We start from the raw sequence: 24,361 nt of genomic DNA on the forward strand, positions 1-24,361 counted from the left end.
ACCAATATCATATAGGCCAAAATTATTCTCGCCAATTATTGTCCCGCATGTACGCCAGCCAATGAAATTAGATAAAATAATCAAGTGATTAATTAGATTTGGAAGAGAATACATGGCGTAGTATAATAGTTTGTGTATGTGCATGTGTGTGTCAGTGACATAGCCCAGATCACTAGTTTCTAATGATTCCACGGAGCACATCTGTTCATTTCTGGCTCCGTTCCAGTTGTATCGCACATCCACCTTTCCTCTTAGACATGGGAAGTTTTCGAGGCCGTGCTTGATCAAGCTTAATTTTACATTGGGCTAATTCCACTGGTACCTGATACTTGTCAGGACAAAGAAGTGGCTGACCAAGCTTGCATCTCAATATTCAGAGATAATTTCATTCCCTCGTCTCCTTTTCGCTGGAATCTACTCTTTCTCCGTTTGAATTGAGCTCTCATATGAAGCAATTTGATGGAAACTAGAGACATCGATAGCCATTAGCCCGCTTTGCACAGGACGGCCAAACATGGCAAGCCAGGCCTCATCTATTATTCATAAACCTTAGTTTTCCCTAAAAACAACATTTCTGATATTCTTTTTGCATCATGCTGCCAAAAGAGACGAGTCGGTGGTTTCAAATAACGCTTTTAAAACAGGGCTGATAAATGTTTCAAGATAGCACTGGCCCTTACAAGCCCCAATAGGGGAAAGTGTCTATTGTCTATCTTTTCATGTCTGGATCTTGTGGAAACACACAGAGCTCAAAGAAGAGAGGAAACATTTCGTATTCACTTTTTTAGACATTTAGCCTTCAGGCGTCGCATGTAATGGTAACGTGTCTTGCTCAAGGACGCATGATCAAACCTGTGTTCTCAGTTTCAGAGCAATCTGTCTAACTAGTAGGCCACAGTAGTGCTAAAAGTATTCAGATCCTCACTTAAAGTTCCTCTCCAGACATGTTTTAAACTCTGTAAAAATACTCTGCTATGATTATTATTTTGTTTAACATGGTTTTCCCACATAAAAAAATGGAAAAAAAAGGAAAACTGGGCCTGGAAGCACATCTACACTTACTTCCTTATTGAGAAATCTGGATCAGGCATTGTGTCCTGCCCACCATTGCTGCTCGCGCTAGGTTAACAGGTGAAAGAGCAGTGCGTATCGAGATGGTTAATCACATGTTTGAGCCTCAGTCAGACCCAGACTCAGGAGTTTTTGAGCAATATGTTGTGCACCAAAATCAGGGACTCAAAGATGTATCAGAACGGTATGTGTATTTAGCATCTTTTATTTGTTTATGTTGTTTGTTAGCTTGTAACTGGCAGTGGCTGACACAGTGTTAGTGGTGGTACCAATGTAAATTCTCGCTCTCTCTACTGACAAGGTTTTGGGTTTATTTTGCCCGTCCCTGTAAATTGACAGGATTTGTTCCTTGGGTTATATGAAGTATGAAACCCTCACTGTCTGAATCTGTTTTTTATGAGACTGTCATTGGGTCACTGCAGTTCCAAGGTGAAAATACTCATGGCATGGCACTGACTCCTTATTTTGCTCATGATATGTCTCTTATTATATAAAAAACATCATAGGGACATGTTAACAAGGTTAAAAACTTGATTTTCATCAGAGGGGGTCTTTAAATAAAAGTACCAATAATCCAATGTAAAAATACTCTGACATGACCTGTATTAAAAAACCTACTTGAGAAAAGTATTAAAATGTTATCAGCAAAATTTGAAATATTGGATCATTTTTAATCTTTGGGCCTTGAACATTTATTTAATGAAACCATGTTAGAAGATGAGGGGAAATCCTAACAACTCCTAAGCCAAGTTTCCATCCAGATGAAGCAGACATTTTCACCAAATTTCCAGAAAATCAGTAAAAGCATATGTAAATGAATGTACTTTTACACCCACGACTGTTATGCAAATATTAGGCGTAGGGCACATCGAGATAAACAGCTGGCAGTGCTAATTCTCCAAGCCGGTGCCAGAGGAAGAGGGCACAATGAGATGAAGTAATTGAAAGAGCACCAGTCAAACCTCAAAATGGAAAATGCGATGGAAATACAGCATTTGTTGCTTTGTTGCGCCGATGTTTACTGAATTTTTCTTTTTGTCAATACACTTCAGTCATGCTTAAAAAAATGCTTTTTTTTCCTTTTTTTCGCGATATTTTCTACACAGGTTTTTTTTTATGTGCAGATTGAAAATATGCATGAATTCAGGTGGATAGAAATGCACTTCCAAACATCTGAAAAGTGACAAGGGAATCTTTTTTGTAAGGGCTCACAATCCAAACACGTTGGGAACCACTGGGTAAATTGTGTATTTTATAAGCTCATCATACGCGTTTTTATGTAAAATCTGAAAATAAAAGAATAAAAGTACAATATTTTTCCTCCAAGATGAAGTGGAGCATAAAGTGTAAAGTAGCAGATCATGAAAATACTCAAGTAAAGTACCTCAAAACTGTACTTTAGTACTCGAGTAAATGCACTTTTATCACCCGTAGGCCACCCTGCTGGAAATCTGATGGAAACAAGACAGGAAGGGCTATCAAGCTATTCAGTCTCCATGTTGTCAGCAGTTCAGATTAGCTGTCACATCGCTGAGGGAGAAACAGATGAAGATTGGAGAGGGTGATTTCATCTGAATAATTTCATGCTTTGACTGGCAGAGCTCAGTGCTCACCGTCCCAAGACTTTGACGTCAGAGGAAGATAGACTGGGCAAAATAAAGACCCGGGTGCTGTCTAATACATGAATACAATCATTTGTCCTTTGAGGGGGGAAAAAAAACATTATATGAAAATTAATTCACATTTCTACTAAAGAAATCTCACTCGCTTGGCTTGTTTTTTTCGAGTAGACAAAAAGACAATCTTTATTTGTGTGTTTCTCTCCTTGCTCTGACTTCTGTGTTTACTTTTGACTGACTGACTTTAATGACTGAGGTCAGCTTCCACAAAAAACACCACAAACAGAAAAGGAGACAAACTCATACATGACGCTCAGACCTGGAGGCATCCTACCACTACCGACCATTGGATCACAAACCAGAGAAGAAGAAGAACGATAGAAGGACAGCATCAGTGGAATAGAAGAAGAGAAGACACATTTTTTTTTAATCTTCCACAGGCTATACCCCATCACTGCATCCCACACAGGAGTAATTAACAGTGATTTTAAATGCTACAAAAATAAGATGAAACAGGGAAGGAGGTGCTTCCCCTTGTTTGTTTGTGTGTGTGTGTGTGTGTGTGTCTTTGTACATGTGTGTATGTGCATGCCATGTCTTTGTAAATGTCTAGATCTGCATGTGCTTTTCTACATATGTCTGCATGTGTGTGCGTGTGTGTGTATCTGTACATGGGTCGTTTTGTGTGTGTGTGTGTGTGTGTGTGTTCACAGTGCTTACTCATTATGCTCACTTCCCAACATTAAAGAAGTCTCAGTCCCATGATACACACACACTTTCTCTCCCTCTCCCTCCTCTGCTCGCTCTCTCTTTGTGCTGTTCCCTTTATAGTCATGTCCACCATCTCAGAGGAACAGCCTCGTTATCAAAGACTGCGTGTGTATGTGTGTGTGTATGTGTGTATATGTGTGTGTATGAGTGTATGTGTGCATGCCCATATGTGTGTTTTTGTGATGCTACCACACACACCTCGCCTCATTTGCCACAGTCTATGCGCTTCCCTTATTGGTTTAACCCTCAGGCCCAGGACCAGCTTCAGTCAGTGTTTACGTCCATTGCGATCTGGTCTGGGCTCCGAGGGCTGATTTCCAGTCAGTTTCACCCTGTGGGTCCATTTATCTCCCGGCCCAAACTAATCCATCAATGACCGAAAGCCAGACAGGAGAAACCGTGTGAGGAGAGAGGTTGAATTTTCATTTTTGATGTCTGAAAAAGTCTCAGCGAGAGCAAGAGAGCGGTAGCAGGGTGTTTCTGATTTTCCCCATGAAAAAATATATCATCATTACAAACAAGATTGATCTGAAGGTTTCACAGTGGTCATGCAACTTGAGTGTCGCCTCCTTTTCTCACCTGTCCTCCGCTCATCCTTAACTTCACTCCCAGCCCCTCCCTCCCCCTCCCTCCAAATCCCCATTCATCCTGCCAGTCCGAGAGAAGGTACTGTAAGTGACCACAGTCATAATAATACAGAAAGACAACGAGGTGGGTGACCAGTGGTACATTCATACATGAGAAAGTCATGGTTCCAAAAGTCACCCGACCCAATCGACATTAGACAGTGCTGAAGACGCCTGTGCTGGCCAGGCTGTGATAAATGCTTTGTTTAGAAACATGAATAAGACAAAACACATCCCACCTGAAAATATACACCTCACCAAACCCACCCAGAACACCCACCCACACACACACACCCTACCCTCCTACTGAAACAGGCTATGGTTATACTTGTCATTACAATATGATATCTGAGCTCCTCATGAAAAAAATCAAACTGTTCAAGATTTTTTATATCACGTTGCCGTGAATCTACACTGGGTCTGAAAATATCAACACATATAATATTACATTTCCCATATGGACGTATTTATTTAAATCTGTGCCCGCATTGTTTTCCCCCTTTTTTTTCTGCACATCATTCCAGGCCTCTTTCCTCCTCTTCATCTCCATGCATTCGCTCTTATTCTCGTTGTGGCTGGAATTCGTCCAGATAGTATAGAATTCCAATTACAACGCAAGCTTGGCCACTTCCAATTCTTGGTTTGAGGATGAGATAGCAATGTGGGCAAAATCCAATTTTTGTGCATCCAAGCCTATCGCTTAATGCGTCCTGCCGTGATTGGATGATAGGAATTGCACTGGAACGACAAGTTTAATCATAGCCATGGCTATATCTACCCCATCAGTGGCCAAGAGTCAATAGTCAAATCAAAAGGACCCCCTGATATGAGTGCAGAGACATTTCCCTTGTGTTTTTCAGCTGAGAGGTGCTGTTCCACCCAGAGTTCAGGGATCAGAGATGAAGGGCAGGTTCCCAGGCAGCTCAAGACCCAGCCCTCTCAGCCAGGCCTGGGAAGGGTGTCCGTGGCTGGGCCATGGAGGAGGCTGGCAGTGGGGGTGGTTGGTGGTCGTATAGAGGTGGAAGGTGGGAGGGGGGGAGGGAGGGAGGGGACGGGTGGGACGGAGACAGAGGGCTTCCCTGAGGGGTGGTGGATTTAGAGGGACAGCCAGCCCAGCTCAGCAACCCTGGGTGGAAACTCCAGGAGGCCGGGGAGAGGGGTCACAGCCAGGAGAAGAGTCCCAGGAGCAGTGGGGCCAGAACAGCTAACAGCACCATGGACCCTGGCCTCCAGCTTGGACCTCCATCAGTCAGGAAGGGCTCCGGAGAATCATATCCCGATCCATCTGAAACAGAAATAAGAGAGAAAAGAAAAACGACAAAACATCTGAACTGAGAGGGATGAACAGACAGATACAAAGACAAGACAAAGTGAACACACAGGGAATTGGATTTAGAGACAAAGGGTAGACAAGTGGAACTATTAACGTGGAAAGTGAGCAACAAACCACAAAAGTCTCACCCTTCAACAGCCAAGGAAAGGCTGAGAGAAGATGGCAGAGAAGGATGAGGAGAGGAAAGGGGGGGGGAGAAGACGACAGCAACTGAGCTCTGCAGGGGGTTTAACCAACCTAATTACAGTTTAATCACAGAGACTCGGAATCTGGAGCAGCTCACACCCTCACACACACACAAAGACACACATCCACTCACACACACACACACTCACACACACACACACACGTGCAACCGCTCACAAATCACTCTAGTGACAATATTTTACAGATGAGATGGAAGTTGCACTGTCAGACAGATTACTTTAACAGCACAAAAAAAGAAAAAAAGCAGAATCTCAAAGAGGAGCTGCAGCAATGACAGAATAAAAGAATGTATGTTGTTTCAGTAATTAGGGAGGAGGAGAGAATTTCCTTCCCCCTTAGCGGAAGATGGAATGATCTGATCCTGGAAAGCTGCGAAGGCCGTCTCTCATCCTTGTACGAAGATCTTCAAAGCCGCGTCATTATCTAGGGAGACGTGTTACTACCCGGGTTTGATTCTTTAGTCTGGCTTAAGGTTGAAAACTCATGAGGCAGAATCTGCCTTTGAAAAAGAACGTACAGGTAGATTTTTCAAGATAACGCAAGTGTGGTGTAATACCTGCTGCAATCTGATCACCATGTATGCCAATCATGTGTTGAGTTATTTTTAAATGGCGCGATCATAGGCCAACATGGCACTCTTGTGTCAGCATTGCGCTCCCTATGAGGGAGCTATTTTCAAGAGTGTAGCTTACCAGACTGTTTTTTGGGGAAAAAAAAGAAGTCATGCTTCATCTTTTACCACACGGCTCATGCATAAGGAGAATTTTATTAAAATTATGAAGTGTCTATTATTAGATTAGACTGCTACTGTATGCGACGGGTTTATTATTAGATTGCTCCCTCGTTTCTTATGAGTAAATCTGGCCAGTAGAGTGATGTTGAGGCTTGGTAACATTTTTTAGAGAGCACTTTCAGCCTCCTCTGTTCTCTTTCTACAAGGACAGAAGGTCTCCCTCACACCCGGTGTGATGTGATGTGATTTGATGTGAAGTGCGTATGCCACTTTGTGCCTGTGTGCATGTGTGTGCTTCTCACAGTGTGTGTGTGTGTGTGTGCGTGTGTGTGTGCACGCTTGTGTGTGCTTGTATGTGTTAATGTGCCAGAATGTGTGTGTGTGCGTGTGTGCAAAGGTGTTAAAGTGTTGCCTGGCTGGTCTGTGAATCAGAGCAGAGAGTGTTGCCGGGGCATTCTATCAGACCTCTTATTCCCCCCTAATTTTACTTTGATAGCCAATCTGGACCTTCGTGTATATGTGTGAATGTGTGTTTGTGCACGAGCGTGGATGTGTAGTTAGAGCGTGACTTACCTGGAGGTCTGACATACACCTTCAGCTTTAGACATGCCCGCCCCACATGGTTTGGGTGAGGAGACGCTGTAAAAAGCAGAGAGATTGAAAGAGGAGATTAGTTGAGAGATAAAGTGATTTGTGCTTCTGATTGCAAAAATGTAATTGAGGACATTTAATAAAAGTTTTTTTTTTATATTATTCTGTCACTTGTGGGCTGTGAGGCTTATTATCAGGTGGTTGGTTGGCATAGGAGTGAGAGATTGCTGTGACTGTGGCTCGATTAACCCACTTGTGGTAGCAAAAAAAAAGCTGTGGGCCCCGTATTCACTCCCATCCCCCTTCCTCTCTGTCTCCATTATCTATCCTGTCACTTTCAAGTAAACGAATTAAACACACATTTATTTAGTAATATGCAGCATATAAAAGTAGATTTGACATAGGGCACCTCAAAAAGACAGGACCAACAAAGAATTCATCCTACTCAACTATTGTGTAGGCGCCAAAGCCTGATATATCATATTCCATTATGCCAAAGACAGGACATGTTCCGTCATTATGATGAACTTTGGCACTGTCGTTTATTCTGAGTCACTCCCACATAAACCGTCCTGCTGCTGTCCTGGCACCAGAGCACCAAATGTGGATTAATCTGCATGTGAAAATGGTCCCCGACAAATGCACTATTTACCTCTTATGAGTGATGTTTGCTAAAAACTACAGTGCCCATCAGATTTTAAAGAAAAATGAATATGCCTTTTTAAAAGATAGAATTATATATATATATATATTTTAAGATTCATGTCTTCAGTAGGAATTCATGAGCTTGGGGCTGAGTGCTGCAGCCAGGGAGGTAGAGTCAGAAAGTATTGAGAGATAAACAAATTATTAGTTTTGGCCTTCACATTGAATTTGTTGACAATAAGAAAAATATCCTCTAAGTAATAATACAGGACCTAGCAATATCAACTGTTATCCTTTCAGGTGATATTGTAATTTAGTTGCGCCTGCTCTCAAACAAATTCTCAATTATTTGAAATATCACAAACCAGTTGATACACAGTGCACCTGAGGTTTTCAAGGCTGCTGGGGATTTGGATCCCTCCCAGTCGATAATCCAGCATTGGACAGTCAATAGCAATTGTCAGGAAGACACCAAACCTCAACATAATCCACCCCAATCGCATTAAGCTCCTGTACCTATTCATGGGATGGCAGGGAGACACACTGGACAAATACACAACCAGATAAGACCAAAGACAGTGGAATTAATAAATCTACAGACTTCACTGGAGGACGGTTTAGGACCGTCTCTTGCCAGAAACTTGGAAGTCTGTGAGGGGCTTCGATGCTGACCTCTTTTTGTGTGATGCAGATATATGCAGACATATCTTCTTTTTCACTGGGCGATTGTTACCACAGCTACAAAACTGTAATCACGCTTGGTATAAATATGTCAGAGATGGTCTAGGTCAAGGTTTTAAAGCAAGGAATGTGATTTCTGTGCAAGTTACACTCAATAATTTGTTATAATGTAGTCATTAATACAGCCTATTACATTTTCGGTGACATTTATTGCTTGGAGCATTTGGAGAGTTTCTAATATTATGTCCTTTTAAGTTCTCTTAAACCCATGCTCCCAAGCTTGTGAACTCCGGTAAACATACGAAGCACTTGAGGCAATGTAAACAAGTCTGTGAGGGATGAGCCAGCACACTGGGATTCAGTCACACTCACATTCATACCTTAGGGAAATAACCGAGTCTTAAATCGACCTGACTTGAATGTCTTTGGAATGGGGAGTGAAATCCATGCAAATTCCCCACAGACGGAGGTCCTTCTTGCCGTGAGGTGACAGTGCTAACCACAGAGCCACCGTGCTGCAGTGGCTGAATGCCGAAAAAAAAAAATGAGAAAAATGTTAAAAAGTTACTGTGATTCAAACTTCAAAGTAAAGTAAACGAAATTGAATCTGGGGTTTTAGTCCCACCTCACTCTGATGTGAAATAGAGCTAGAGACCTGAAAGGAGATGGTGGCCAACGCGCAAACACACACACACACACACACACATATGCGGATGTGCAAAGGAATGCGCTCACACAGTGATGGTTCCATTGCAGAAGTGTGTGTGTGTGTGTGTGTGTGTGTGTGTGTGTGCGTGGAGACCTATTGGCCTTCTCCCTTGAGGAAGTCCGCATAGCCAGAGCCCACCGTGACCCGAGAGAGGACCATCATCAAGATCCACAGCGCACAGGAAATAAATCTGACCCTTCCCTTGCCCTCTCCTCCCTCTCTTTCTACCCGCAACTCCTCCCTCCATCCTTCTCTCTGCCCTTCACCTCCTTTACCCTTTTATGCCTTCTCTATAGGCCACTTCCTTTGCCTCAAATTTCTTCAAATCATCCACCTACCTTCCACACAGTGTGCAGAGAAAGTGTATTGTGGTCCCCTATGAAGCGCTGCTGGCATGGAATCCAGCTTTCTGTCCTGTTGTATGTCTTTGTTTCGGCTTCCCCACTGTTTCACTGAAAAACGGCAACGCTACGGGAGAAAGGGCTAGAAGAGGAGAGATATATATCCCCCTCTCTTTTCCCCTCCTTCTCTTTTCTCCATGCCCTCTGACAATTTTCACTTTTGTCATTTCTTTAAAGTCTTATCAGCTCTTCCAGCGCCACTGTTTCCCAGCACATCCACAATCCAACGTCTCCTGAAAACCCATTGAAAATCACTCAACCTCATCAGATGGCAGCTGGGAGAAGTAAGAGGTGGAGCAGACCTGTCAACATGTCAACCACATGACAAATACACACAGCGGCGCGCACACACGGGCACACACTTGCGCAGGTCTGGCCACAAATCACCATCAAAGATTGATGCGTTTTACTCTGCAGAGTATCGGTGGAGAGGACACACACACACACACACACACACTCATCGGAAGGGCTGGGTGGTTAAAACTGTCACACACGGTCGTTCCACATCAATACTGACCTGTGCACGTTTGTGTGTGTGTGTGTGTGTTTGTGTGTGTGTGTGTGACTGTGTGTGTGTGTTTCTCTGTGCATGTGAGAGACAGCGAGAAACAAGAATGTGTGTGTGGCTGTCAATCAGGATGATGGACATGGCCTTTCACGGACTCACAATTGCTTGACAACTGACCCCACAACCAGCCCCACCTCACCCCCCACATCACATACACATACACACACATGTATTCACACACACTCTCGTCTTGTGACACACACACTACCCCCAGGGGTCGCAGAGACACAATACTATAGTCAGCAACTATACAACTCTGGAGAGGCCCTGTCCATCCTTACATGAGGCTGAAAACAAAAGAGTGTGTGTTTGTGCGTGTGTGTGCTGACTGGGAAAAGTGCAGAGGGACATCAGGTGGCTGTTAGCTTCGCCTCTTTAGCTCGCTGACTCCCGCCTGCTGTGTCTTTGACAGTGGAGACAACAGACTGAGGCAAAGAATATTTGCAAATACTTTTTCAACAAATAGTGTTGCTTTTATCTCATTATCCTTAAAATCAATCAAGTACTGATGATGAATACATTACAAAATGATATTACTGCCAATACAAATAAAATCTGATCACGCTAATGCTATGACAAATTGAATCCAAACCTGTGTCAATATCTGGATATCACTGTGAGGTCAGAATCACTGTCCAAGGACAAAAGAAAACTTGTCAAAGAAATATGTTGCACCTGCGTGTCAACCTTCACCTCATCCCGTTATGGTTCATGGTGAGAATGCATCATCTCCTACTAACAAAGCTGAGGTCAGACTGTGCAGGGATAAATGGAGAGACCCGTACCAGGCTGTGAGGTGACAGAGACGCTTCATGTCTGATTAGAATCATAGTCCTTTGTCTGAACAATACACTGAGTGACATGAAAGTAAAGTTTAGGACTAACGTGATAACGCAATAACTTCCCCAACACTATTGACTTTTAAAATGTTACATTTATCCTAGAATGTGATGCTAAGTTTGCACACTTCAGCCTGTCGCTACACGGCAGATCAAAACTGTCCTCAGCAGAAAAAACGAACCGAATGGATCATTTGTTCAAATGCTTCAAAACATCCTGTGCATGCATTTTCCTGATAAGTGACCTCTTGTGATTGTGTGACTTATGACTGTTCCCTTTTGGGAAGATTCACTTTCCTTTCATATTTTTCCCAGCTGGTCTGTGAATTCAAACAGGCGAACCTCTCGTCTAAACTGCCTGCACACTCCTGCAGCCTCAAACACAAAGTGGCACTTTTCTGTGCGGCGCCAGAAAGTTTGGACATTGACAGCAAAGCTTTTGAAAGTCAATTTAATGTGCTTTTCTGTGATTACCAACTGATCTTGCACTAAATTCTCCGGATGCAGTAAATTTATCCCACCCATCTGGCGCACCGAGCAGCTGAAAACAATGTTTAAGAGTAATTTGAAGCTACTATTTGTCCCATGCCTGGTGGGGGAATGATAGCTTTTTAACTCGGCTCAGAAAAACAGTCTCAGGGGGCAAAGCCCATCTGTGGTACTAATACATCACTTGTTGAAGTGAGGAGAAACATCAATACAGCTAATATAAAAATGATTACAAACTACGCCTAGTGACATTTTTACCACTTTGCTGAGCACACCACTTATGATCTGAACAGAAGCAGAGAGATACATCAAAAAATAAAGAGTGAGAGAGAGGGTAGGGGGAGTGGGTGAGAGATGGAAGGTGTATTTATGCACGCCGGTGGCTGTGGGAATGACATGGTGGGCTGTGTTTGAGAACCCTCTCAATCAGTTTCTGTTGATTGCATATTTACACATCGTTTACAAATGCATATTGAGCAGGAGCGTGGATAACACGCAAACACAGGCACACACACGTGCACACGCACGCAGCAAACAAACAAATAAACACCCTTTTACTTGTGCACACACAGTCTCTCACCCCACACACACACACACACACAAGCGGAAACACACTGCCTAGCTAGGTAACCTACAGATGTAGTAGTACTCGTGTCCAGGCCTGAACTCAAAGCCCAGGGAGAAGGGAGTGAAGAGCTGGAACTTCTCTGAGAAGCGCAGGGGTCCGTCAGGACCGCTGGGACGGTTGCACTCCCAGCGCTTGAAGCCACGCATCCTGTGCTGGCAGGAAGTGTAGCCCTCGTGGTTGACCATGAAGAGGATGTAGCGCTCCATGCGCCCGTGGGAAGGAGGACCCTCATAGTAAGGACAGTAGATGTCCAGATAGTCATTGATATTCACTGCCACCCTGTACTCTCCGTGCCAGAACCTGCAAGATACGAAGGAAAGTGAGTTCAAATTTCTTCAAGGAAAAAAAAACAATCACAAACAGGCCCAGGAATATACACTGAATCAATGAGCAGCAGTAAGAGGGCTGTGGGAATAGTTTACTGAGCTAAGATGAGATCGTGTGAGACGTATACATTCCTACCAAGCTATGAATATTTACGACCTACTGTATATTCGATTTCTGTATGATTGCACAACATAAAGGAAACTGTGGTGAGCATCCATTGAGTGCAGTCATGCTGTGCACTGCAATTACATGAAATTGTATGATTGCTGTTTGGACATTTTTTTGTGTTTTGCACATCTCTGCGATCAGAGGTCACAGTCAGCTACAAAACAGCAACCCTTAGAGGTTCAACACATTGCTCAAGGACACTTCAACAAATGCTTTCTGATAGATGGTCTTTAAACCACCTGAGTCATCACAATACAAAGCAAAAACATCCTTGAGGGTGTTTTTTTTTCTTTTCTTTTACTTATTTAATGAACATAAGAAGGTCAGAAAAATCTATAATAATCCCTCTGGTTACGGCGAAAGTTTGCACAGTAACCAATTTTATTTTAATAAAGTTCGGCGAGCTTTGCTTCATGGGAATTATTAGTATGTTTGGAATGTAGTCTCTTTTTTTCCAGTGGCTGAATGAGCCTACTCGTATGACACTCAAGAGAAGTAGGCCGTGTGATGGAAGAGAGAACGCATTATCATGCCACCCCCTCAAGCAAGTGTATAGAGGCAGCTGTGGTGAATGTCCATGTAGTTCCATACACATGCAGTTCATTGAAGCCGGCATGATGAATGCAAGTGGGTCAGAGGTTAGTGAAGAAGAAATATTAGTATATACACACATTGGAGTGGGTAGGTATTGTGGCAGTTTGCTATATTTCTCCCTCTGGCAATGAGTCAAGGATCTTGTGAAATAAATGCAGGTAACATATGGAAATACTGTACATGAGATGGTGCTTGAACACAGTTGCCATCTCCTCATCTCGATTCAAAAGCCTCTGCTTCTTCATTATAATATATTAGAAACATATGGCTTTTTTTACCAACAGAACACAGGCTCTATTTAAGTTTATGTTATGGTGCCAATGTTGTGTATATGGGAATTGAACGTCTGTTTACAATCTTGAAGTCACTGGAGTGAAACAGTCTCTCTTCAAGGATAAGGCTGGCGATATTCTATATTTTTGTTATTGCCAACAAATGCCATTAAAAGAACAAAACCAACTGTGTATTAGTCTAAACATGTCAACTTCCCTACCCTGTCTGTAACAACCATCCCCAAGCCCTCTGGTTTCTTCTGAGGATGTCGTAAATGTTTAAAAATGGGTGATGAATACATATTTTAATTTTTAAAAGAGGTTAAATCATTTTCTTAAACAGCTCTGGCACTGTTTTTTGTGTACAAGTTAGTCAAACAGGAGCAAATTGTGCATTTGTTAGGGACTATTTTCAGCTGTGGATTAGTACACATTTGTTGACGTATTTATGGCAACAGGATGGTGTATTTAAGATGAACTCAAAATTAAAGTACAGTGCCCACATTCGTGGTTATGTAGAAACATGTCAGTCAGTGTAATGTTGTGGCTCACTGATGTGTTTTTAATATCTTTTGGACAAAAATGGAGCTTTGCAACACAGAAGACTCAGCACCGTACGGCTTTGGACACACAGACAATACTTGTTAAAAGTATCAGTTCATAGCAAAAAATACAGAATATGGCATGACTTGACCTTTAAAACCATCAGAGCTTAATATACTAAAGAATCTCATGTTTACATCCCCAATATGAGACTTTTATTTAAAATTTACAGTATCTATTCGCAAAAAGTTCTTCAAACTAAAACTGATAAATCAATATTTCACATCTGACAATGAATCAATACTCAAAATGTAGCATTTCTTTAACCACAAGTCTTAAAATACATAACATAACTTTGTCTCATGCATAGTTTTGCTTTCATATCAGTCGCCTTCTGTGAGAAAATAGATCAGTATTTATTAAAATATTTGATATTTCAGATATTTTATTTACTAGCACTTACATGAATAATATGTCCCAAGGGCATGACTTGATAATCTCTTTGTTTTTGCATCTTTAACAACCAACGGTAATTCAATATTCAGGTTTCAATATTCTGTGTCTTCAGTAAACCGTCTAACATTTCAGAGGCTGATTAAAATTCATGTGTGATATTTTATTCTGATATCAAATCTCTTTGTGGGCATGTGCATATGTCTGTGTCTGTAGCGACCACTTCTTGTAGTGTTCTTCATTAACGCCATTCATCACCATGGCTACGATCAATTTAATTTCAAATGTACCACGTCAAATACATTTAAAATTCAGCTGCCGCACGTTATCAAATCGTGTTTCTCGAAGCTCGGTAAATTTGAGACGCAGGAAAATGTCTGCAGTCAAATGAGCATAAACAAAGCCAGTTGTCGGGCAATCTCGTCATCTCAGATGGAGTGCACACACACACACACAGATTGAGCTTTTTAAACAAATTCATCATTTTCCCCCCCTCACCTTGGCAGTAATTGATTGCCTGGAATGAAGACATTTTGGTCTAAGCACTTTTGGTTAGTGGGATATTTAGCTTTGGGACAAATTATCCCAATAACGGCAGCCCTATCTCTCTCCCAGAGGGCAAATCAGGAAGTGAGTTAGATGTGAAATGAGCGCCTTCATGCTTCGGTGCCCTATCAGAGCGAGTTTTGCAGGTTCTAAAGGGATCCTTGAACAGATCATTTAGAGGCATTGATCCACTGGGGAGCTCCTCTCGGCTCTCTCTGCTCCCAATCAACTCTGATTAACAACTAAAGGGGGAAAGGCAGAGAGAGAAACAGAAGGCGAAATGCACGGAATGAGAATAAAAAGGACAGAGGGGAGAGAACAGGGGGAGTAAGACAAAGAGAGAGAAACGTGGGGGAGAAATAGAAATACGTGCAGACTGAGGACAAACAAAAGTGAAAGGAGGGGGGCAGGAGGAGGGATAATGAGCCTGCATGAAATGAGGGTAAAAAAAGTCTGAAATAAGCGAAAAAGAGGAAAGAAAGAGCAAAAGAGGAGGAGGAGGCCAGCTGGAGGAAGAGCAGATGGAAGAAGAATTTTCTGTCTTTCATTTCAATTTGTACGACTGTGGGTTTCCATCTGAGACAAATGTGCTTTGCCTATTGATTGTGCACTGAAACATTTATGGATGACTACCATCTGAACATTAGTACTTTGGGTATACAATGAAGTTTGTGTGTGTGTGTTTGTGTGCCTCGATGAATATTTTGTGTGTGTGTGTGTCTGTGTGCTTGGTTAAATGATAAAGTGGCTAAGTAAATGGCTCTCAATGAGTGAGGATGCTCAATCCAAGAAAGGGCTAATGTGCCAGGATACATTAGGTTGTATTAAGCTACTCAGCGCCCTGCCCTGCTCCTGTGACACTGTCTGCATTCCTAATATGCCCAGGAGAGGAATATGTGTGTGCAGACCTGCGTGTGTGTCTGCGTGTGCAGGTGTGTGGCCACCGCACTCCGAGCTGTTAAACAGTACATGCTGGTGTGTGTACTTTTGTGCGGATGAGTGAGTGAGAGTGAGTGTGTGTGTGTGTGTGTGTGTGTCTGCACCGCTTGCTCTAAGGCTGCGTGTCATTTGGAATTAAACACACACACTGCACTGGACAAAAAGACATGAGAATGCACTCACACTTACGGCATGTCTCTTCCTCACAGAACTTATCTGTGTGAGGTGTGTCATTGCACATTGCACATATTGGGGTGTCTTTCTTTTAATGTGCATATGCAGCCATGTTTTTATATAACCACTAATATAATGTTTTATATTAACATAATGACGATATGTTGACAATTTAGATATTTGGCAAGTTCCAAATAGGTTGATACTAAACATATCAGTAAAACATTCACAGACATCGTATTTGTTTTCCACCAAAATGTCAGATTTTGCAACACAATATTCACTTACGGTTAATTTTTAGGCACTCACAGATTTTGGTTAAGGTCACGGAGAGATCAGGTCTGGTTTAATCCATAAAAAGTTCACAGTGACTTCAGACACCATGTGTTTATTTACATGTTAACAAAACCAAGTGATTTTGTTGCCTAAATCTAACAGACGGCGCTCACATCCCTGTCTTTGGTGCGACACGTGCACTTTGTACGCCTGCCATCCGCCAATACCGCATCCTGGCAACTCCACTGCCATTTATAAATGTAGCACTTCATTTAAAAAAAGAAAAAAAATGTAGCAATTTAGTAGCATATATACATATTCTTTAGGAGACAGGTTTGACATATGTGCCTATTTCAAGCTTGTCACATAGCAGTATTATAGCACTTTATTTAAAGGGGTGTGCATAAAGCTGTCAACATACTGACATGAATTAAACTCTTTGAACATTTATGATTATGGTGTAGTGTGGGATGTTTAAGTGTTATTTTTCCTTCCATATATACCTCTAGATGAATTGAGTCTTTCAAGTTTTCCAATATTAGGTTTAGAGCAACATGATATGCTGGTATCAAGTGGAAGTTGCTTAATTATACTCCCAAAATATTCAGTTGCAGGCTACATAAAGCTGATAACTTATGAAATCAAATCAGTGTCCTTATTTAACTTACTGATAAGTGTGTTGATGCTATGTGTGTATTTTTACCATAGCTAAACAAAACTCCACCAACTCCTATATATGTTGTATCACGAGAGTGACAGAAATAAAAAATAACCTCAAGACGTTAGACGTATTTAAATTAAAATGCAAAATAGTTATTAACACTAACAGGCACTAAAAGTTGTGTAATTTAACTGTCAGTCAGCAGGAATCCAGCATAATATCCACAGGCTAGCGAAAACTGAGTCGACTGTCTGATGTTGGCACATGAACGAATCTGGCGAGCCCCAAAGCTCCCAAGCGGCTTCTTTGGCATTCTTCAGCATATAGGCTGCACTTTGTCACGTACAGGAAGTGTTAGTGTCAGACTTTAGAGCATATGGCTATTTCCTGGAGGCAGTAGGCTACAAGTCTAAACTTGATTCATATTGAACTACCAGTACAAAAGATTAATTTATTCACTTTGAGCCAGTACTATTATGGTGTTGTCATTAAAGAATGACTTAACACTTTTACTTTTTACTAATTAACTTTTTAACCTGGTGCAGTGATGTAGAGGTGTACTCCAGGGTGTGTCAGTACATTGTGACATCAGTGCTGGGTGTGGTCAGAGGGCAGCGAATCACTGCTGCTGTGACTCTTTCAGACTCACAGCTGTGAAATTGCAACAAACTTTGATAATTAGAAAGAAATTTATAATAAAGTATAACATGATTTGAAGTTTCAATATTGCAAAATTACAACTCTGGGCTTCAATGTGCGTCATTTATTCACACAAAAAGCCCCATCACTGAGTGAATTCATCAATTGTGCCACCTATGGCAATATACAGTGTGTATATAATATATATGTATATCTATAGGTTATGAGTTAACACTATAATCAGTATTAGAGTGCTGTTGACAAAGGGAGGAAGAGTGTACTTAGTTCAGGATGTATTGGATGCCATTGTTAATGGAGATACAAATGATTGTGAGACTGAGTCAGATATCACTGATCAACAGTGATAGCAAAAAAATAAATAAATAAATAAAATAAAGATTGCCCACGCTGCTCCCCCTCCTGAATGTGGGGCACTTGCCAATGAAAGTGGAAAACAGACGCCGCTGCAGGCACTGCAAGGATGGAGAGACATCAAATACGTGCATTAAGAGTGATGTCTGTTTGTGTTTTACAGATCAAAAAAGCTGCTTCCTTCAGTTTCACTCATCAGGAGACCCAAATGAGGACGGCATCCACCAAATAAGAATAGAGTCCTCAGACATCAAAAATTCCTTGTGATAGTCAAGTTCAATAAGTAAATATGAAGTAATTGTAGAAGACTGGTGTAATGAAATTTCAATTTTGCAAAGTCATTAAAAAAGTTCCAGTAACAAGTCTTTGATCATGAGGAAATGCATCGTAGTATGAATTACAATTATATGTTTAACTAGCCTTTTATTGTGCGGTATCAAACAGTTTCATATCAATAAATGCATTTTTAAGGTACATATTTTTGTATTATTAAATAACCAATGCCTAATAATCTATGTACTGTTAAAATGAAAGTGGTGAGTTTTGTAAGCGCTAAGACCCGCTGTTGCAATTTTGCAATGTTTTCACAAAATCCACCCAAAACCAAAAAGGGAAAAAAAAAATGTCATTATTTTCTAAAAGATTCTACACCAATAAAATCAGAGCTTGGGTTACATAGGGGTTTACTCTGTAAGTGTCATTTTCTTGATAATGTCAATTCTCTATATGACAGCGTATGAATAATTTATCTCCTTGCTCTTGAGTTAAGATGTCAAGTGTGGAATCCTCTTATTCTCAAAGTGTCAGTTCAGCCTTTCAAAAAACATATTTGAGGTGAAGTGAATAGAGATGAATAGAATTTCATTATTGTCACACATTGTCAACTGTTGTCATAGGGACTATTTCTTATGTAGAAGGTAGTTCTAATGAAAACTCTCCACAGCGAGGTCTGTGGATTATCCAGTTTTTTTATTCAGTTTCCTGAAGGTCACGTTGCTCTTGAATTTTTTCCAATGCTGAGAGTAAATATCGTGCACTATATAATAAATAGAGTGATTTGTAGGCACTCTTTTTACTATTGCTGTCTTGTGATTGATTTGTAATTTTTTTTTTTTTTTACCATTTTTACCATTAAGGTCTGAGCACAAAATAATATACATTTACTGACGATCAAAATAGATAGCTATAGCTATTGTGAATACCTAGCCTAGCTGGTTAGCGGTTAGCTTGCCAGCTACAGCACTGTATCACTATCTTGTGTGACCAGGCCTTCAAAATATTTGGGAATTTATGTGTATTTTTTACCAGGTTCATTTCTGTGCTGTACTCTCTATCAGGACTTAATACTGTTATTGTACAAATGATACTTTCTGTCATTGTACTCATTTTTACATCACCGTTAGCTTAGCTCTTGTTTATTGAATCACAGTCTTGCAATTGTTTCCAGAAAAACTTCAAAGGCCATCTCCTGTTTTCAACCTTTAATGGAAGTGCATTAAGCTTGTTGCTGTGCACATGCATAGCGCAGGCAGAAGAGTCGGTTTACAATGAATAACAACTCGTTAGCTTTGTTACCCATTCATGTTATTTAAAGTCGCTTCTACTGTATGTTAACAATTTCCTTATTTCTGACACAAACTGCAGCAATTTTCACTAGAATTGTCTCATTGTAACAAACAAAAACTTCCCTCAAAACTTATCCCATTATAATAATTTGACAGATGCTATAATACTTTAACATAAAATTCTACACATAGGGGTTTAAGGTAGCTCACAGCAAATTCCAGTGCAAAATTATAAAGGTCCACTAATCCTTTTATCCTTTTACTCGTTCTGTGTAAACTCTTATCACCGGGACAAGAAATACTGTATATTCTTATTTTACGGCTGATAACTTGATTATCTTTCATTTCCAGGGAAAGATAGCTTTTTTGTATCTCTGGCATATTGACAGTCAATATAATTTTCACACATGAAACTACCAAAAGGAGGAAAACTTGGTAATTAGGTTCAGAAGTGGGAGGGAAGACAGATCTTGAAAAACTTAACAGTGTCTTCATGAAAAAGAATCTTAAAATATGCCTGTAAAACAGTGTTGTTGAGGTGCATGTTGTTCAGTATGTGGTCTTTTCAGTGTTTTGTTCCGCCGCTTGAAGCCATTTCTTTTTAATACTGTCTGTGTGTAAACCTGTGCAATATGATATGATGGTTTGCTTCGTTCCTAATCCCCTGATGTCTCACAGATTCTCCTCACTCTTTCAGGGCAATTGAATTGTCTGGTGAGGTTAGCCAGATGCGGCTGAAGGACTTGGCTTTTGGTTGCTGGCTCTCGTCTGGATGTAAACGGCTCATTCTGAGGTTCGAACCACAATCAGTGGTAAAGAGTCTGTGTAAAAGGGTTTTATGGTATTGTGTGCGCACGTCAGGATGAAAAGAGAACAGATATTGAGGAGTTTAAAAGTTCAAATGAAAGATTAAGAGAGAAAGGAGAAGAATTAAAGCTTCTATAGAGTGTGTGTCTGAGTGTGTATTTATGTACTGTATGCAAGTATCTTTGCGTACAGTAATATGTGTGTGCGTCGTGGCCACTCCTTAGTATTCTGACACCACTGAGTCATCAACAATCATCTCTCAGCATGGCTGTGATCAAAGCCTCAGGTTGGAGAAGCCTCGGATGTTTACCATACCTGCCTGTGTCCTAAACAGCGGGCCGGATCAGTGAACAAACATCAAAGGATGCTTTGCTCTCTCTCTCCTCCATTCTCTCTCTTTTCTCTCAGTCTCACTATTTCACCCCTCTCTCCATCCTTAACTTTCTCTTTTTCCCCAGCTCCACTTGATCTCCCTCTGTCACTCTTGGTAATGTGGCATTCATGCTGTGGCCTGAAAAAACACTGCTCTCGTTGCGGGATGTCAATCAGGGAAAATGCTTAAGTTAAAAAGTTGGTTCAAATGAAAAGAAGAGGTCGTCTGCACAGTTAAGTCTGCAATGATACAACATTTTGGCCTACAAGGTCTTCGTAAGGCAAACGTCCATGCAAACAAAAAAAATGTAAAGCTCCACCAACAATGCCTACTATGCATAACACACAGCATGTCCTAAACACCAGTCTGTAGCCCATACAGTTGTCAAATGTGGGCTACATTTTGTGTTTTTTTTATGTGCATATTTGCTTGTTTTGGGTTTATGGGTGTTATTTATGTTATTTTCTATCACACCTAATTGTAAGTGGAGCTGTCATTTTTTGTCACATTTTGTACACATAGATCAAAACACTGCATATTTTAATTTTTGGGAGCTATTGGGAGGCAGTGAAGAAGAAGACTGCTAGTTAATGTGACTGTAAACAAATCATGATTTGAAATATTAAAAAAAAAAAAAAAAAAAAAGGTTTTGCAAATGTTTCCTGAGGAAGCAAATGCACTCAAACACATTTTTTGGACCTTGAAACACAAAATATCAACATAACTTGTGCTTTCAAAAATCTCCACAGGGCACCTCTAACTAAGAGTCTAACATGAAAGAAAATGAAGACCGGGGAAATCAGTTCTCATCCTCTTAAGAGGGTCAAAAAAGAAAAAAAAAATCCTACCTATCCATCACATCACTCCATGTTCTTGGAAAATGTGTCAAGAAAAAAAGACTGATGAATAAGATGTGGATTGATTTTCAGTTTAAACATCCGATAAATCTTCACTTCTCCAGTTAAACGCAAAAGTTGGGGAAATTCAACTTTTGTTACCAACTCCTATCAGCAGGCACAGTGGGTGATACTTTCTGCCAGCACCAAGTTTATCATCATTCTCTTATTGACAGTAATGAACAGCCAGTTTGCGCTCTACCACATACCCCTACAAAGAGATTGCACCTTTATCGTTGCCTAACCATGGCCAATTCCAGGCACTACTGGCCAAATGAAAAATGTGGAGTATTTTAAATGTAAAAATTCATATTCCTCATCTGAAATGTGCCCAATTTCACCTCATTTGGCTTTTTGGCAGGAAGGAACTACAGGCTGATTCACGAGTCTGTAAGTAGCCTCAGTTAACGTTGCTGTCTCAGGCTGCTGTGCTGCAGCTTCAGTCACTCTCAATGTCTCTCCAATTAACTCCACATTACTCTCCGTTTCTATCTCTCCATCTTCATCTGCTCCTGTCTTCAGTCTGTCTTTAGCTGCTTTCCCTTCCCTCCTTTCCTTCACTCTTCATCTTCACTCACCTCAGCTTCATTTACTCGCACTCCTTCCCTTTTTCTTCTTCTCTCACTTTCCCTCCAGGAGTACGGCAGCATCTTTTGACATTGTTACTGTCTCCTCTTTTCAGTTGTCGTAACTCTCATCCCCCCCCTTTGTTTTCTCTTCCTTGTTCTCTTCTCAGTCTTAACTCCCCCCTCCCCATTAGTGTATTTTTATTCCCCCCAATCCAGCCTCCTTCTGCTTTCTGCTCATTCTTTTTGAATGTTTAAGATGACTCCCTCCCCACCCCCTACACACGGACGCACGCATCTTCCTCTTGCTAAGACTCTTTAGATGCTTTTCTCCCAGCATGTGGTGTTCCTTTCTCATGCTGTCATCTCTGCCTGCGATTCCCGCGGCATTGCTGCTGATGTTTAGGTATGTGGGGCAAAGTAAATATGTTACCTCCCTATACACAACCACACGCTGAGACACATATACCTTCACATATATGCACTTATCAGCGGCGGCTGGTGACTCAAAAAAACTGGGGATGACGGGAGATAACCTACGGCGTTATTTTGCACTATTTGGCTACTTATCGCTTGTTTCTTATGCTCAACAAAAAAACGAGGCAGTGAAACGATGGCTTACAAGATTTCCACACACTTTACATGTTCGGAGATTATTTTTATAGCTGCTATGAGGCCTGTTGTTGCATCCTGTTTTCCAAGAGCAAGAGAGAAATACAGGCTGGCTGTCTTCTTTGGGTCTTGTAAGGCTCACTTGACTACCGTGAACATCCTCCATGCAGCAGTACATCAGGCTCTGTAGTCCTGCCATAGGTTCTACAGGTGCTACAACAAGCTAACTGTGGCATTGGCTAACACAAGTAGCTAGCTACTGCTCGACAAAAAGGGAAACATTTGGGGCTCTCTTGAAAATGACTTAATAAAATGAATTTTTTTCAGTTCTGTGTTTAAAAGTAGTTCGTAATTTGCACGTTATAATTTATTTTCTAATGTTCTTCTCCTGTATGACTATCGCTTTACCCCCAGTTCGTCACACTCATATACAGAGGTAGAGAACTGAAGATGAAAATTGGAAAGGAATGAATCAATGATGGAGAGAAAATATATCTTACCAATGATACTGACATTTGATAATGGTTTATTTCAACCAATTACTCTTTTATACTTTGATCTCTGTGAACCAGCATCCTCTGGTACATGAATATGCCATACTAGGGCACGCACACACCGAGACACATAACACACTCTGACAATACATTAACACATACAGTAGAATGTACAACGACATTTACACAGAAAAACTGGGATTCATGAACACAGATGCAAATGTTTAATTATGAAAATTAGCTCTTGATCCTACACCCTACGTAAGCACATGCAGAAGGAAACAACAACAAACAGACAACATGCATGTCATACTATGTACACAGCAAGCATGAAAAATAAACCATCAAAAACCCCACAACAAGCAGCACACTCACATTCCCGAGCTCAAGTTGTGTTGTTTTGACAAGTTCCACATCTGTCACTCTGAATAATGTCGCCCATAGATCACTGCGGTGACATTCAGCACATCTGAAAGGTTATTATGTATTTCTTCAACACGGGCAACGTGGGCCCCCTGTGGATTGAGAGCCGCCTGTGCCAATCCTTGGCAAATTCATACACATACGCACACATATACGCACACAGTCAGACACAAACATGCTTCCCCATCATACATACAGACTCATACAATCTGACACCCACGGACCGAATTAACATAACAAACCTTGTCGGGAAAAAAAATCTCCAGGCCCTCTGGAAGGATAATTGTCACCTTGGTGATGTGGAAAGCTAAAATATACACGAAAAAAGTAGAGATAGAATAGACACAAAGCCAGACAGATAGAGTGACAAAGCCACTGATGGATGGACAAGAAGGACGAGTTAGTCAGACAGACAAGATGAGAGCTTGGGCACACGCGGTGCATCTGACAAGCTGACAGGCAGAGTGCATGATATGCCTATATCAGTCTCCCCGTTTACTGAGGGGCATTCACCGTGATGCAGCACCGGCTTTGGCACCGTCGACAGCATAAACAGCATTGGGGCTGTATTGGTATCGACAAGGTTGCGCCCAAAGCGGAGTGAGAGGGGTCTCATGGCTGGTGTCCAAGCACACCAATAGGAATCTCTCAACACAGCAGACGACAAGAAAGGATTTGTGTCAGCACCCTGCAGAAATGTCACATATCCACAGAGTCAATGTTTAAAGAAGGGAGAAGAACCAGATGATT

The 24,361-nt window shown here is 41.3% G+C and overlaps 1 protein-coding gene across 1 annotated transcript in view; it reads right to left on the reverse strand.

The window, feature by feature from the left end:
- Positions 1-5,247: 5,247 nt before the first annotated feature.
- Positions 5,248-24,361, reverse strand: part of LOC111226056 (ephrin-A2-like) — a 77,037-nt gene continuing 57,923 nt past the window's right edge. The window contains exons 2-4 of the mRNA XM_022751141.1: positions 11,919-12,211; positions 6,934-6,999; positions 5,248-5,372 (exon numbers count right to left, since the gene is read on the reverse strand). Of these exons, the coding sequence (XP_022606862.1) occupies positions 5,248-5,372; positions 6,934-6,999; positions 11,919-12,211 (484 nt within the window). The remainder of the gene's footprint in view (positions 5,373-6,933; positions 7,000-11,918; positions 12,212-24,361) is intronic.

This window comes from Seriola dumerili, unplaced genomic scaffold, assembly GCF_002260705.1.
Source record: "Seriola dumerili isolate Sdu_G_001 unplaced genomic scaffold, Sdu_1.0 BDQW01000149.1, whole genome shotgun sequence".
Classification (NCBI taxonomy): domain Eukaryota; kingdom Metazoa; phylum Chordata; class Actinopteri; order Carangiformes; family Carangidae; genus Seriola; species Seriola dumerili.